Source organism: Panthera pardus, unplaced genomic scaffold (genome assembly GCF_024362965.1).
Source record: "Panthera pardus isolate Hobbes unplaced genomic scaffold, ASM2436296v1 HiC_scaffold_24, whole genome shotgun sequence".
Lineage (NCBI taxonomy): Eukaryota > Metazoa > Chordata > Mammalia > Carnivora > Felidae > Panthera > Panthera pardus.
Genome location: NW_026526810.1, coordinates 94,859,661 through 94,876,027, shown reverse-complemented (window position 1 = coordinate 94,876,027; position 16,367 = coordinate 94,859,661). Strand labels below are relative to the sequence as shown.

The following is a 16,367-nucleotide window of genomic DNA, read 5'->3' as shown; positions in this document are numbered from 1 at the left end:
TCTAACTTTGGCTGTAAGTTTGAGTTAAAGTGTGGGCTTTGGATTCATGCTGCATTGAATCGAATCCACACTCTACCACTTGCTGTGTGATTTTGAACAAGTTTCTTAATATCTCCTATGCTTGTTTATTTCATTTTGAAAAGGGGGAGGGGACCCTAACTTCATAGGTTTGGTAGTGATCATGTAAGGGCATGCATTAAAGTACTTAGTGTGATGTCTAGCATATATTAAGCACTCAGGAAAGAAACTTCTGCCGTGCTCCTTCATACTTCTCCATAGTCAGGGACCTTCTCTCAAATCCTCAAACACATGAAACTTTTTCCACCACTGGGCCTTTTCCCTTACTGCTCCTTGTGCCTGAACACTTTTCCTCTTGATTGCCACTTTGTCTTTCATGTCCCTACTTAAAAACGTCACTTCCTCAGCAAGGCCTTCCCTGTCCTTTACTAAGGTAATTTTGCACTTCCGTCTCTCCCCATTCTTTTCTGTTGCAATATGCAGTTCTTTCATGGTGCTGAGCATGATACAAAATGTTGTTTATTTGAGGAAGATATCTCCATCCAGAATGTAGTTCCATGAAGGCATGAATTCTGGTTTTGTTCAGTCGGATCACCAGTGCTTTGTGCAGCAGCAGTGGGTAGTACATAGTAGGCATACTGTTGAGAGAATGGTAAAGGTAATACCACTTTAAAAATGGAGGTAGAAATTTCTTGCTAAATCTGAAAATTAAAGTGAATTTTCAGAAGAGGAGTGTGTAATAGTGGGTTTCTTTTTCTGACTAAGCAGAAATACCAGAACCATTCAAAATTTAGAGATAAAAAAGGCATTTTTTTTTTTTTAAATAAAAAACGGCATTTTAGGGCTCAGTGATAACAGGACTGCCGCAGTGGTCTGCCTAGCTAGCTTCACTTCTCCCACCATCTCTCCCTTTTCCCAACTGTGCGGTCCTTAACAAGTGGACTGTTTTGTTTTGTTTTGTTTTGTTTTCCTTTGTTCCCAGAACAGTGCCCTGTATCTAGTATGATGTAAGAATCTTTTAAGACCCAGGACCACTGTCCTAATAGTCAAATCATTCTTAATGAGCTCTCAATGGATACAGCTATCTCCATAAAATATCCTGGCAAGTTACAGAGGAGAAAGGTCTCTTGCTCTCAAGGATTTACACTTACTACTAACAAGCCTTCAATTGTGCAGGTCATAGCTTGATTGTGAGATATTTCACTGTCTTCAGTATTATAAAACATTTTTGTCTTCTTTGCCTTCAGACTTTTTTCCCCTTTACTTTATGAAAAGCCCCTCACTAACTGTGGGAAAACACTTGGAAATAAAATATGGACACTTACAGCACAGTTTAAAAACACTTGTTTAACCTCTGATTCTTTTCAGCAAATTAGCCAAATTAGCTGTGCGTACGTAGATCTTGAACATTACAATGCATATCAAAATTCTTGTAAATGTGTTTTTTCAGTTTTTGTTAATAGACTAGCTAATTGTAAAGGTTTTAATTGTGCAGTTCAAAGAAAATTAGATATTAATGAACAATCTACCTCACCACAATTAGTTCCTTTGACTCCTAAGAAGGGAACATGTGTCTTTGTATAACTCTGTGGACTAAATGAGTTTGGCGGGTAGATTGATTGAAAAATATCTGAATGATTCTTTTTCTGTTAATGTTCAGTGGGAAGACTTAAAATCTTGGTATCCTCACCAATGCTATCCTTTCCTCACCCCCGACCTTGGTCCCATTCCTAAAACAATATCCACTTTTTTCTCTGATTTTCATCTGCCTTTTAGCTTGTGAGCTCCTTTTTTTTGTTTGTTTGTTTTAAGTTTATTTATTCTGAGAGAGTGAGTGAGGGAGGGAGGAACAGAGAGAGAGAGAGAGAGAGAGAGAGAGAGAATATCCGAGCAGGCTCCATACTGTCAGCACAGATCTTGACACAGAGTTCAGTCCCACAAACCGTGAGATCATGACCTGAGCCGAAATCAAGAGTCGGATGCTTCACCAACTGAGCCACCCAGGCGTGGCACCCAGCTTGTGTGCTTCTTTAAGAGATGAAGAGGAATGATATTAAGCAGTACTCTCAACACAATCTTCTTTGGATCTTGTACTGGTGAACATTTTTAAATTATGGGGCTTTTTATGGGAACATAATTTTCTGGTGTACATAATTTGACAGCAAACATAATACTGTTACCCAATAGATAACTGACAAGTTAAGTAATCTTTCCACTCAAGACTGGAAAGAAATTGGTTACCAGGTTATGATAGGTGTAGGAATGGGACGGGAAACATAATCTGAGTACAACAGACAACATAGCACTCCAGAAAATCTGCCTGTAGGTTTAGGAACCAGTTATCTTAACTTGGATCAAAAAAGATATTTATAAGCATATGGCTATTGCTTTTATAAGTAGGTTTTTAGGAATGATGTGGCATTATGGTCACTGATGAGTTTTAAGAATATATGTTGTGCTTTTACCAGGAAACAAATAGGGGTGCTAAAAAGAGTGGTGGGATAAAAGATGAGCAGAAAATCCTAGATGTTACTGAAAATTTCAAGGGGGAAGACACACCCAACATCAAAAAAATTATTCTTTAGATATTTCTGTTCTCTCTCCAGGATCTTTTTGGTTGTCAATCATTGTAGCCTATAAGAATGTACTGTCTTGGGGCGCCTGGGTGGCTCAGTTGGTTGAGCATCCGACTTCAGCTCAGGTCATGATCTCACGGTTTGTGAGTTTGAACCCTGCATTGGGCTCTCTCTTGTCAGTGCAAAGCCTGCTTCGGATCCTCTGTCCCCCTCTCTCTGCCCCTCCCCTACTTGTGTTCTCTCAAAAATAAATAAACATTAAAAAAAAATCTGTCTTGAAGGGGGCACCTGGGTGGCTCAGTCAGTTAAGTGTCCGACTCTTGGTTTCTCTCAGGTCATGATCTCATGGTTGTGAAATTGAAACCCATGTTGGGCTCTGCGCTGGCAGCATGGAGCCTCCTTGGGATTCTCTTTCTCCTCTCTCTCTGCTCCTCCCTCACACGTGCATGCACGCTCTCTCCCTCTAAATAAATAAATAAACTTAAAAAAAAAAAAGAATCTACTGTCTTGAGAATTCATTTCTGCACCCACGTTTGTATACCTTCTTAGCAGAACAAAAGCTCTACGGGTGGCTAAACACTCCATCTTTAGATAAGAGTTTATCAACCTTACTGCTGTTTATGTCCTTCAGAAAGGGTCTCAACTCCCATCCCATGCAGCTTATTAATTGTATTTGTGCCAACGTCTGTGGGTCTGCTGAGAAAAATACAACTTCTGTTTTCTGTCAGTGTCAATGGCTGCTCTTTCGTTATGCCTTTTAGAATTTATAAAAGGCTTTCACATAATCTTGTTTGTTCCCTACCGCAGACCCATGAGTTATTAACCTATTTTCAACATGAGGCAATTCAGAGTATTTGTATCTTACTCCTGGGCTATGCTAATTCTTAAACTCACTTCCAGATCTGAACTATATTTTTATATATGTAGTTTATTTTAATACATTAGTAAGATTAAGTACAAAATCACTCATTGCAGTGAAGAAAAGGGAAACTAACATGTATTACACGCTAATAAGTTCTACCTTATGTTCGCATTTATCTTATTTAATCCTTGCAACCAAGTAGGGTAAGCTTTATTCCCATTTTACAAGTGAGGAAACTAAACAGTGGTTTCGTTTCTATTTTCTTTTAATGACTTAGCCTTCATTCCCACTAGCGGAGTATATTTTTACTGTATTTTCTCATATTCTAACAAAAGAACCATCCTGATCTGGACCACATCTTGTTTTGTTTTGTTTTGTTTTTTTCATATTACATTTGTCAGTAAACATCGTACCCTTGTATGCCTAAAGAATTTAAGGAAAAAAATTTGGTGACTAGTAATTCTTACTGGTTAGTATTTTAATTGAAGAAGTATTTAGTTCTTCAACCATCTCTACTTGTATAAGGGAGATTGCTGTGTTCTCTTTCCCAGGCACAGGCTGTACTCTCTCACTTTTGCCTGGGAAGCCTCACTGCCTTATTTCTAGAGCCAGAAATTATTAATTCTTGTAACAAACCTAATGTCCAAATCAGAGATGGGGAGTCTTCCCCACCAGTGACCTAAAAGCTATTCATGCTCATTTCCCCTTTTAGATTTAAGGAACCCAAGGACTATAATCTGTCTCAGGAGACCTAAGAATTTAGGTACTTTTAGGGGTTTATGTATATATTTTTATGGTGTATGTGATCCTCTAAGGAGCATGAGAAATTTTGATTAGCATCTTTTTTTTCTGATTACAGACGTACATGTGATTATTGTAGAAAACTTATAAAGTACAGAAATACCTAAAGAAAGAAACACTTTATCTGTATTCCCACATCTCTGTTAATAATTTGTTGTATCTCCTTCCAGCCGTGTGTGTGTGTGTGCGCGCGCGCGTGCGTGCACACACGTGCGTGCTTAATACATTTTTTCATTTGGAATCATACCATGTGTACATAGTGTGTTGTGCCTCCACCCCCCCCCCCCCCCAACATCTCCTAAAACACATGCTCATGTCTTGTCCTCAAAAATGTTACAATGTCCTGCATGGCAGTATAGTATCATTTAATAAATCATTCTCCTATTGAACATTAACATTGTGTTCAATTTTTGCTGTTGTGACTGATTTTGTGATTGGTGCCTTCAAACATAAATATTCATCTCATCTCTAATCTATTTCTTTGAACTGCAATAGCTGGTTCAAAGGGTTTAATATTTTTTAAGTCTCTCAACTCCATATTTGAAAGGTTATTATTATTTGCCTTTCTCAAAATTCATTAGTATTTCTCAGACTTTTCTGTTGCCATATTCTTAGGCACAAAGATCTCTAGGATGAGGGTAAGCACTGGGCAGGCAGATGGAGGGATTAGAGTTATTTTAGGAAAGGATATGCTTAGGACATAGTAAGTACTCTAAGTTATGGGTGTTATGAGGATGTTATCACCTAGAATTAACAGAATTAATAATATGGATCCCTGATAGAGTACACGCCCTCGTGCTGTTTTCTCGTGGTATGACGCAGGTTTGTGTGAATAGTCTAGCCTGTGAATAGATCCACTCAGTCGCCCATGATGGTCTGTGGCCCTGGAACAGCGTGGAGTGACGGGGCTCACTCTCTTGACTGATGCCTCAGCAGCAGCACACTCCTAACCCTGTTATCCTACCTGCTGTGTTGAGATGCGTTGGTGCGGATAAAGTAGCTCTTTGCCTTGTGAAACAGCAACATTTCCTTTGCTTTTAATGCCTTCCTTCCCTTTGCAGGGCCGGCTCTAACCCATCCCCAGGTTAGCCCAGACAGGCGTAATGCCCCAAACTGGGCCATGTGCCAACTCTGGTACCACCCGGGTGCTGTGTGACCACGGGCTCCTAATTCTCATCACTCTCTGTTGCAGGGGGACTGTTTGAAAGTCAGTTTAAGGGAGTACTTTGTTAATGGGGGAAAAAGATCATAGTTGCAAAAGTATGGAAGAATTTAGGAGACAAAGTCCATTTAAGGAAGTGCTTTTTTAGGGAAAAAAACAACTCAAGTTTTGGAGGAATTTGGTAAATAATATACAAGGTATTTTTAAATTGGGAGAGAAAATATAACAAATAGTGTTGTAAAAGCCCTGGTGCTTGGTACAGGTTCACTGGCAGACTCCTTTCAGAAAACAACACAAAACTAGAGTCATTCGACATCAAAATAATTGCTAAATGTATCTGTGTAAAAGTTTGGAAAGTTCTCTAAAGCAGAAACATAAGTAGGCAGAAAGCATATTGAGAAAAAATAATGTCATGATGTTGGAAAGAAAAATGGCTAATTTCCCTAATAACCCTTAAAAAAGCTATTAGAAAAATGAACAAAAGACATAGGGGAACAATAAAAGAGAAGTAAGTAGTCAATAAGGAAAAGACATTCCAACATTTCTAATAGTGAAATAAAGAAAGACAAATAAATGAATTATGAACTATCTTTGGGGGAAGGGGTAGGAGGCCGATTAATTTAGTAAAGACTAAAAAGAAATGTGCAGTCTTTGGAGAGAGTGAGATAAAACAGGTTCTGTTACTCCCTGTTGGTGGGGTTGTAAATTATATGAAATGATGGCGAGGAAATTTAAAGCCAACTGCCAGAATTTAGCATGTAAGTATTTGACCCAGCAGTTTATTTTATTTATAGGAATTTCTGAGAAATAAAAGCTTTTAAAGATTTGTGCACTAGGATATTCACTTATAACATTACTGATAAAGAGTGAAAATTCAGAAATGATGCCCATGTTCATCAGTAGGAGTTCATATAAATAAACTATAGGATGTCCATTCAGTGAGATTCTGTGTGTTTGTTAAAGATTGAAATTAGTGTGTATGTTCTGACCTGGAAAAAGACCAGATATTTTACGTGATCAGCCCTCCTTGAAAGGCAGTACATAAAACATTTCCTTCTTCCCCCCTTCTTTGGTAAAACATGTATCCTTAAATCTAGTTGAGTGTGATGATTGTATGAATCTTTCTACCTCTTGGAAACCAGATTGAGAGAGCACAAAATTGTGGAGTGGATTTTTTTTTTATCTTTCCATCAGTGGTGTGATGTAGAATGCAGAGAACGGATGAGTGTGCAGATGAGCAGTTGAAATGCTGACCTGGCCACATTCCTTGATCTCATCCACTCCACTGTTTAGCTTTGTTAACACCACCTATTTTTAATTTCCTTCCTGAAGAATAACATGACTCAGAAGTGTTTGATACAGTAGGAATTGTTATCTTTTGTTTATTATTCCTGCTGGCAACTGCATATTTACATTTTAAGTTTGTTTTTAACAAAGCCCAAGAGAACCAGCTCAGTATAAGGCTGGGCACGGTTGTTTGTCTTCCCAATTTGTTTTAGTGCCAAGTGGCATTTTTACAACAGATCTGAAAGAAGAACTTTTATAGTCTCTAAAAGCAAGATTTCATCCTCCATGTCAGTCATTTGTTTGCCTGGTCTGATGAGTCTTGTAAATTTGTCATCTTCAGGTTATTAGGACATGAATCACCACGTAGCCTCAGTGAGGTAGAAGTAAATACCATTAGTTTCTCATTTTTGATACATGGAAATGGAAGCATATGTCAATAATGTGTCCAAGAATACACAGTAATCTATGTAATTAGATTTCTTAATATTCTGGAAGATGCTTTGCTGTAAGTTGCAGACACAGACTAAATGCCTGATAAATTAACTGGTCAATCTGTGGGTTTGTCTAGATTCCATACTGGTTTTGGAGTGTTCTAGTACTGTTTCAAGTCTAGTAGTAACTACTACCTTACTCGCCATTGCAGTGCTGTTGGTGCAACTTTCTGTGATGATGTTTTGTATCTTTCCCGTCAAGTAGGCTAGCCAGCAGCTGTATGTGGCTATTGAAATATGGTTAGTACAACTGAAGAACTGAATTTTTTTGATTTTAATTTAGTCGAACAAATGTATAAAATTACTTGATTTGCTTTCTTAACATATATTTTACATTTTCAGTGACTATTAAATGGTAGGGTCATAATTAGAATTTTTTATCCCTTCTACTTTTTTCTCTTTTTAAAATTGAAGTATAATTAACATGCAATGTTATATTAGTCTCAGGTGTACAACATACTGATTTGACACTTCTATTTATTACTCAATGCTCATCGCTGTAAGTGTAGTCACCATCTGTCACACCATACAATGTTATTACATTATTGACTATGTACTTTTCATCTCCATGACTTATTTATTTCATAATGGGAAGTTTGTCCCTCTTAATCCCCTTTATTTTGCCCCTCCACCCCGACCCACCTCCCTTCTGGCAACCACCAGTTAGTAATCAGTATTTAAGTATTTTCTTGTCTGTTTTGTTTTCTAGATTCTCCATATAAGTGAAATCATACGGCATTTGTCTTTCTGTGTCTGACTTATTTCACTTAGCATAATTCCCTCTAGGTCTATCCATGTTGTCCCCAAAGGCAAGGTCTTACTCTTTTTTTACAGGGGAATAATACTTCATCACGTATATTTACCACATTGTCTTTATCCATTGTGTATCAATCCCTTCCATTTTGAAGTAGAAATGATATTTCAGACTCCTTTTAACCTGGATGATTTTAAGGAAAGAGATTTCTGGGGCTGTTACTATTCTGTTGTTTTCACTTAGGCTAGGAATTTGGGAGACAGCCAAAAGCCTAATCTTGGACTCCATACTATGTTACTTACTATAGCATATAGCATTATCATTGTTTTTTTTTTTTCTTTGAAAATAGCCACTGTCAACTTGTTTAAAAATCGGTTGTGTGATGTTAGTCCTATGATTTTTTTTTTTTTTTAACCCAGATCCTTATAATGCAGCAAGGCACATTTTAGGTATTCTGTAGCACATGTGACTGGTGACTACCTTAGTGAATAGCACAGATCTAGAAGATCTGAATGACACTGTTAGTCACCTTCAGCTGGTTGACCTTTATAGAACACTGTATCCAACAGCTATAGATACATATTCTTTCTGGTGCACAGGGAACTTTTCACCAGGGCATACCAGATACAAGGCCATAAGACCCTCTCAAATCAAAAGATTGAAATCTTATAGAGTATATTCTGTGACCACATCAAAATAACAGAAAACAAGAATAAGTTACCTAGAAAAGCTCACATATCTGGAAATTAAGCAATATACTTCTAAATAACTTACAGGTCAAGGAGGGAATTTATGGAAAATTAGCAATTCCAAACTAGATGATGATGAAAATATACCCTATCAATAATTTGGGGGTTAGGGTGCCTGGGTGATTCAGTTGGTTAAGCATCCAACTCTTGGTTTCAGCTCAGGTCATGCATGATATCATGGTTCATGAGTTCGAGACCCACACTGGGCTCCGTGCTGACAGTGCAGAGCCTGCTTGGGATTCATTTTCTCCCCCTCCCCCTCCTCCTCCCCCTCTCCCTCTCTTCCTCTCCCTCCCTCCCCCTCTCAAAATAAGTAAATTTAAAAACTTTAAAAAATACTTTAACTTTGGGGGTTTAACTAAATATGACTTTATATGGTCATATTAAAAAGAGAGGCTTAAAATTGATGTAAATTGATCTAAGTTTCTACCTTAAACTGCAAAGAAAAGAAAAGAAAAAAGAGGGGGAGCAAACTAAACTCCAAATAAGGGAGCAGGAAGAAAATGATAAGGATAAGGGTGGAAGACTGACAGAGAAAATGAACTGCGTGTGATATCCCTTCCTTTTGATAACTTGTTCTAAGTAACTTGTTAGCCCATAATGACTGGCAATAAAATTAGTAAGGAAAAAATGTTATACTTTAAAAATTATAAGGAACCAATTTATAGGTGAGAGCAGGATTGAATTAAGCTAAATAATTAAAATCATGTTTATATTAGAAGCCTTAGTTTCCTTGAATTCACATTCACTGTAGTGCTCTGATGTGCCTGTTTTAGAAGATAATTTAACCTTTGGGGTGGGGCTTCTAGACATATTTTATAAACCCGTGAAAGAATTTTGCTGACTGAGCCAGCCAGGCACCCCTAAACCCATGAAAGAATTTTATTTATCTTTATTAAAAAAAATTTTTTTTTAACATTTATCTTTTGAGAGACAGAGCACAAGTGGGCGAGGAGCAGAGGGAGACATAGAATCTGAAGCTGTCAGCACAGAGCCCGATGCAGGGCTCGAACCCACCAACCATGAGATCATGACCTGAGCCAAAGTCAGACGCTTAACCAACTGAGCCACCCAGACACCCCTATTTATCTTTATTTTTAAGGTTGACTTACTTATTTTGCATGCACAAGTGGGAGAGGGGCAGAGAGAGAGAGAATCCCAAGCCCAATATGGGGCTCGAACTCAAGAACCTCGAAATCATGACCTGAGCCCAAGTTGGATGCTTAACTGACTGAGCCACTCAGGTGCCCTTCCCATGAAAGAATTTTAAAGCTGAGAATTTGAACTTAGTTTGGAAATGAGCAAATGGCATAAGCAGCTGTGTGTGCACCCGACTGAGAAGATGTGTACTTACTTTCAGGACTGTGACATCTCCAAATGACTCTGCAGAAATGATTGGCTCTCAGGGGTTTGCAAAATCTCACTGAACTGAAAAGAATGAATATTTAAGGGGTGCCTTGGTGGCTCACTTGGTTGAATATCCAACTCTTGATTTCAGCTCAGGTCATGATCCCCAGGGTCATGAGACCGAGCCCTGTGTCCATCTCTGCACTGAGCTTGGAGCCTACTCTGGCTACTCTGGATTCTCTCTCTCTCTCTCTCTCTCTCTCTCTCTCTCTCTCTCTCTCCCTCCCTCCCTCCCTTTCTGTCTCTCCGTCTCTCTCTCTCCGTCTCTCTCTCTCCGTCTCTCTCTCTCCGTCTCTCTCTCTCCGTCTCTCTCTCTCCTCCCTCCCCTGTGTGTGAGCTCTCTGTCTCTAAAATAAAAAATAAAAATAAAATAAAAATTTAAAGAATGAACATTTAAATAAGACAATACATTTTTTTCTTACAGGTTTATAGACAAGAAAGAAAGGTTAAACCAACTTAAGAGCAAGCAAGAAGAATTTCAAAAAGAGTGAGTTTCCCTTTTGTTTTTCCATGTGTGGAGGTTCTCTTGTCACCCTGTGGTTTAATTCAGTGCTGTGGTATGCAGATATATGGATTGCTAACTTGCTGAAGTAAGGATACAATTTCAAAGTATGGAAGAGCAGTGCAAATGGAAGAAGCAAAATAGGAGAGATTATCAAGTTCCTAGAAAATATTGGGATCAGACCCAGTGCCTGGTACACAGTAGGCACTCAGTGACTAGACGGATGAATCAAATCCCTGGCCCTAATAATTGATGTGGGGCAAATGGGTCCAGAACAGTAGGCAAATAAGTGTCCTATAGGGCATCACCCCTTCCATTTATCTTTCTTCTTCAGGATCAGCGTTTTTGCAAATTGTGGTCTGCATATCATCTACATGCATTAGCTAATGTTCCTACCTTAAAAATGCAGATTCTTGGAATCCTATCCTCAGATACTCTGACTTACTGGGTGTGGAGTGGGGGAAGGCGCTGGAATCTGAGTTATTAACATGCACCCCTGATGAATCTCCTACTCTCTGGATTTGAGAATCGTCTTGTAGAATCTTCTGTCCCAAACTGACCCAGTCGCTTTCCTCCAGATGCACCCCAGGTCTGATGAACACATTTGTAAGCAGATAAAATCTTCTGAGACTCCCCACCTGACAGAAACCTGCTTAGATTTATTTAAGTCATTTCTCTAACTTAATCACAGGAACTTCTGTTTCTTCCATAGAACCTTTCACCCCACAGAACAGATTTGTACAGATGTCAGGTTGTGCCGTTTCTTTAGAAACTGAACATCCACATTTTATATCATGAATACTCTTGCAACTGTTATTAATAATTATGACTGATGGAAATGATTGATTATGACTGAGGACAGAGTCTCTGGTTGTTATGGAAATTTACTATGAATGTTTACAGAAACGTTCTGGGCAGTATTAAAAGTGTAAAAAGTGAGGCACATGGGTGGCTCAGTCAGTTAAGCGTCCGAACTCTTGATTTCAGCTCCAGTCATGATCTTACAGTTTCATGAGTTCAAGCCCCACATGGGCTCTGCGCTAACAGCTTGGAGCCTGCTTGAGATTCTCCCTCTTTCTCTGCCCCTCCCCCAGTTGTACTCTCTCTGTCTCTCTCAAAATAAACTTAAAAAAAAATTTTTTTTTTAAAGCACAGAAAGAAGGAGGTGACGAAAAAAATTAGAGAATGGGGAATTTGGAAAACATTTTTAAATGCCCAAGTTCCGCTTTGGTATTTCCAGCCATTTTGAAGAAGTTACTTTAAAAACACATCGATTTTACATTTTAGAACTTTACAAAATTTATTATTGTCTTTTCTCTGTACAGGGTGTTAAAAGCTATGGAAGGAAAATGGATAACAGATCAGTTGGTAAGCTGTAAGAAGTATTTAAAGAATACTCTTTCTATGTGAGGTTACATGCTTTTAAGTTGGTAGTGCTTAAAAATTCATTTTGAATTTAAATGTATTTTGATCATTTTTTGGCAGTCTTCTATTTGAATATATTTGTAGTGTGGGCCCTCACATATTTTATCTAGATACCAAACACCGAATATTGGCAGTTAATTTTAGAGCCATTATAAAGGATAAGTATCAAGTCTGGTATTGACATAGGAATACAAGAACCATAAACTGTCCTTTTTGAAAAAAAACTTACTCAGTAAATATACACTCCCTACATGGATTGCTGATTAAATGTAAAAAGTAAACTCCTAAAAATATTAAAAGAAAATATGGGAGAGTATTTATGTACTCTACAGATAAGCAGGCCTTTATAAGCCATAAAGGAAAACACTTTGACAGACTACATAAAAGTTTAAAAGTTCTGTGTGTTGGAGACCCTGAGCAAAATGAACATAAACCGGGACAAAATGAGTACAACGTATGAAAATAGGGAGTTTGATTAATAACACTTTTATTCAGTGTTGGTGAGAATATATACATTGACATATTTGTTTGGAGGATAAGTTGGTGGTTTGGGTTTTGTTTTTGTTTTTTGTTTTTTATTACACATGTGGTATTTAGCAATCTTCCTCCTAAAACAAATGCGTGAATACAGGGATTAATGGATAGAGAAGCTGATTGACTACTGCATGGGTAGTAATCCATAAATAACTTAAATGCTCACCAGACAGGATAAGATAAATAATGGATACCGTGTAGTTGTTAAAAAAGAATGTGATCAATCCATATGTGTTGATACGGAATGATGTCCAGGATAAATTCTTTAATGAAAGAGCAAACAAAAAGGCTAGAGTAAAGTATGATTCCATCTGTGTATGTGTTTTAAATACAAATATACTGTAAAAAAAATCTGAAAAGATACGTATTAAACTTTGAGATTACCCTTGAAGAATGGGAAGGAGTCAAGCTAACGATCATTTTATTTTTTCTCTTCTGTGATGTTTACTTTTTTTCACAATAAGCACCACTCATAATTTTTCAATAATACTTGAAGAATATATGTGATATAAGTGAATTCTTATGCTCTGTTATAGAAACAAAGTACGTCATATAGAAAAAGATCGTTAAAGGCTATTTATAAAGAATCCTTCCATTTCCATGTTTCTAAATTCCCTGTACTGTTTTCTAGTTTTCTATCAAAAACTTCAGTACTGGTTCTTAAAGACTAATACCCTATAAAAGTGAAGACATCTCATTGCTATTTCATCTCTCAATCCATCCATCAGTCCCCATGAATCTGTTTTCAAATGTCTGTCCAGCAGAGAGGTTAGCACTTCGCCAGCTGGACTATCTCTGCAGTCTGCTCTACGTCTTATACCATCAGGATTAAGACCAGTGTTAAACACCATAAACATTTGAATGCTGTTTTAAGCTTTGAATTATCCACGTTTACAGAACAGATAATCATATTTTTTTTAACTGACTGCCAGGTTGCATTTTTACGGATCTTTTATTTACCTTAGGGGAAAAAAACTTCTGTTTTTATTGAGTTTTTTATTATTTTGCAAGTAATAGTTGCTTATTGTATTAGTGAGATAATACAGTGATGTTAATGGTCTCCTCAGGGAATAGCATAAAGAGTTGCAAGCAGTATAGTAGTGGAATCTTCTGTGGTCTGTCTGTATCTATACTCACCAATATGGTAGCCACACGTGGTGTTGAACATTTGACATGTGGGTGGTGTTGAGTAGGAACTGAATTTTATTTTATGTAATTCCAAATTACTTTTAAATAGCCACATGGGATCACTAGCTATATATTGGACTGAGCAGGTTAAGAGAATATCCTGAGAATATCCTTCACCATTTTTCTCTGTCCTCATTAACACATAAAAGAACTATGTGAGAGAGGGAGGCAAACCGTAAGAGACTCTTAAATACAGAGAACAAACTGAGGGTTGCTGGTGGGGTCTTGGGGGGGGGGGCATGGACTACTAAATGGGCGATGAGCATTAAGGAGGGCAGTTGGGATGAGCACTGGGTGTCATATGTAAGTGATGAATCACTAAATTCTATTCCTGAAATCATTATTACACTATATGTTAACTAACTTGGATTTAAATTAAAAAAAACTATGTGAATTTCTTTGTCTTAATTTCCTACAGAATGACATTTTTTTCTGTTTTGTAATCCACCATTGTTAGTTACAAAAGTTATAATAAGTATAATTATATTGGTCTTTTCTTCATTGTGTTTTCTAAGATATGCTTCAAAATAATAATGATCCTGGGTAGATAATCATATTCATCATAAGAGACCAACATTTGTGATATTTATTGTATATATATTTTTTTAAGAGATGGAAAATAATGTCCTGCAAGATGAGGATTGAACAGCTAAAACAAACAATATGTAAAGGAAATGAAGAAATGAAGATAAGTAAGTAATTTGCCCCTCTTCTTCTAGACCTAATAAAGCGCCAGTGTGGAATTTTGTTGGATTAATAAGCTAGAGAGAGAGAGAAAGAGAGGAAGAGGGGGGATGGCAATAGCAACCTGGAAAGGTTTCCTGCTTGCCTTCCTCCTCTTGTAAAACATTTCTGTAAGGATTTTAAATAAATAAATATATTTATATATTTTTTCAAAGAGATGTTATATATATACACATGTATATGTATGTATAAAACTACTTTGAATACACTACTTCTCTCAGTTAAAAAAATTAAGGAATATGTATTTTACATTTGCCTTTGCTAACAGGAAGCTTGGTACTCAGTTATAATTATTAGTTCATTCCAGAAGCACAGAATATTGGCTTTTTCTCCATCAGTGAGTCTCATACACATTTTAATCTGTATTAATCTTACATTATATTTGCATATATCATACTTTATCATAGATGGTTGTCAAAATTTAGGAGAGCCCTCTTAGAAATCTTGTATCCTTAGAAACATTACATGTATTTTTGAAAATCAGTGTTTAAAGTTCAGAGTGAGTCACCATCATACCTCATGAATCCCTTTCTTGTCTGCTCGTTGCGTTCAGAAGCAAGTATTTTATAGTGGTATGTAACAGAGTAAAAGCTTCCTTTGAAAATGTCCTACTAAGGTGCTCCTGTGGCGTTTCACAGGGTTACTAGGCTAGAATGGCAGGCAGCCTGGTGAAGAGGTGTTGAACATGTGGACAGCTGGTGACCCACTGAGCTCCATATGCATCTCCAGAGGCTCTGGTTCAGGAGCAGTGTAGAGACTCGTGACTTAACATTGGTTCATCCTCTTTCCACACCCTTCCGTGATGCTCACACCAGGGGTTTGCCACCAGGCATCTGTGAGCCCCCTGAAATTGCTGGAGTTACTGAGTTTGTGCGTTTCCCTAATGAGCGAGTTTGACTTTGATCAGCTGATTTTAACAGATTCCTAACTCCCCAAAACAAAATCGCCACAGAGATTTGGTACTAAACGCAGTGGGCCTGCCTCCTACTGTGGTACCTGCTGGAGACGTGGCCACAGTACAGCAAGCTGTGCGTACGCTGAGCAACAGGAGGCCTGGGCTCACCTGGACCACGAGTTTGGCCTGGCGTAGGCGCAGCGTGCCTTTGTTCACTGGTATAGGGGTGAGGGCATGGAGGAAGGAGAGTTTTCTGAGGCCCTCGAGAAGGATTATGAGGAGGTTGGTGTGGATTCTGTTGAAGGAGAGGGTGAAGAGGGAGGAGAGGAATACCAGTTACCATTCTTTTCAGCCCTGTGGCACATCACACTCAGAACTTCAACATGGGCTGACAGGCAACAAAGCTTTCTGGTTAGATTGTCTTCGCTTTTAACTGTGATCATGTCTTACTTTTCCACGTGTGCCTGTCACATTTTTCCATCACGTGTCGGAGTAAGGGCTTTAAAAAGGAAAACATTAAATAAAAGCAGTGGGCCCTGTAACAGTGGGTTCTCTCCCTAGCAAGCCATCGGAGTGAGGCTTGTGAGGAAGCCACCCTTGTGAGGTCAAGAGAGAGCCCTAGGGCCCACCCTGGGCGTGAGAAATTGAAATCTCACGCATGGGGACTGCGTCAGTGGTTCACAAACTGTCTGGAGTAAAAGACCAGTTTTTTCCTCTGTGGTGTCTAATCTGTCATAAACTGACACCAGTACTTTTATAAAACAATAAAATACTGGAAGCATGATTGGACACTTGGATATCATGGCACTGGCATATTGCCACGTGAGATAGGCAGTATCTGTAGGCTAAACTTACTCTGTATTTCTGTACTTCTCTTGTCTGGCTGGTAGTTTACTGATGGGCCCAGATCCATAGGCCGCACTCTTGAGTAGCCCTGCTCTGGGTGGTACTGCTGACCTACCAGGGTTGGGA

At 38.2% G+C, this 16,367-nt stretch overlaps 1 protein-coding gene across 1 annotated transcript in view; it reads left to right on the top strand.

Annotated features, from left to right (window-relative positions):
• ATG14 (autophagy related 14) overlaps window positions 1-16,367 on the top strand; it is a 39,434-nt gene that overhangs the window by 2,823 nt on the left and 20,244 nt on the right. Inside the window, exons 2-4 of the mRNA XM_019451727.2 lie at window positions 10,532-10,594; window positions 11,935-11,977; window positions 14,367-14,448. Coding sequence (XP_019307272.2) covers window positions 10,532-10,594; window positions 11,935-11,977; window positions 14,367-14,448 — 188 coding nt within the window. The remainder of the gene's footprint in view (window positions 1-10,531; window positions 10,595-11,934; window positions 11,978-14,366; window positions 14,449-16,367) is intronic.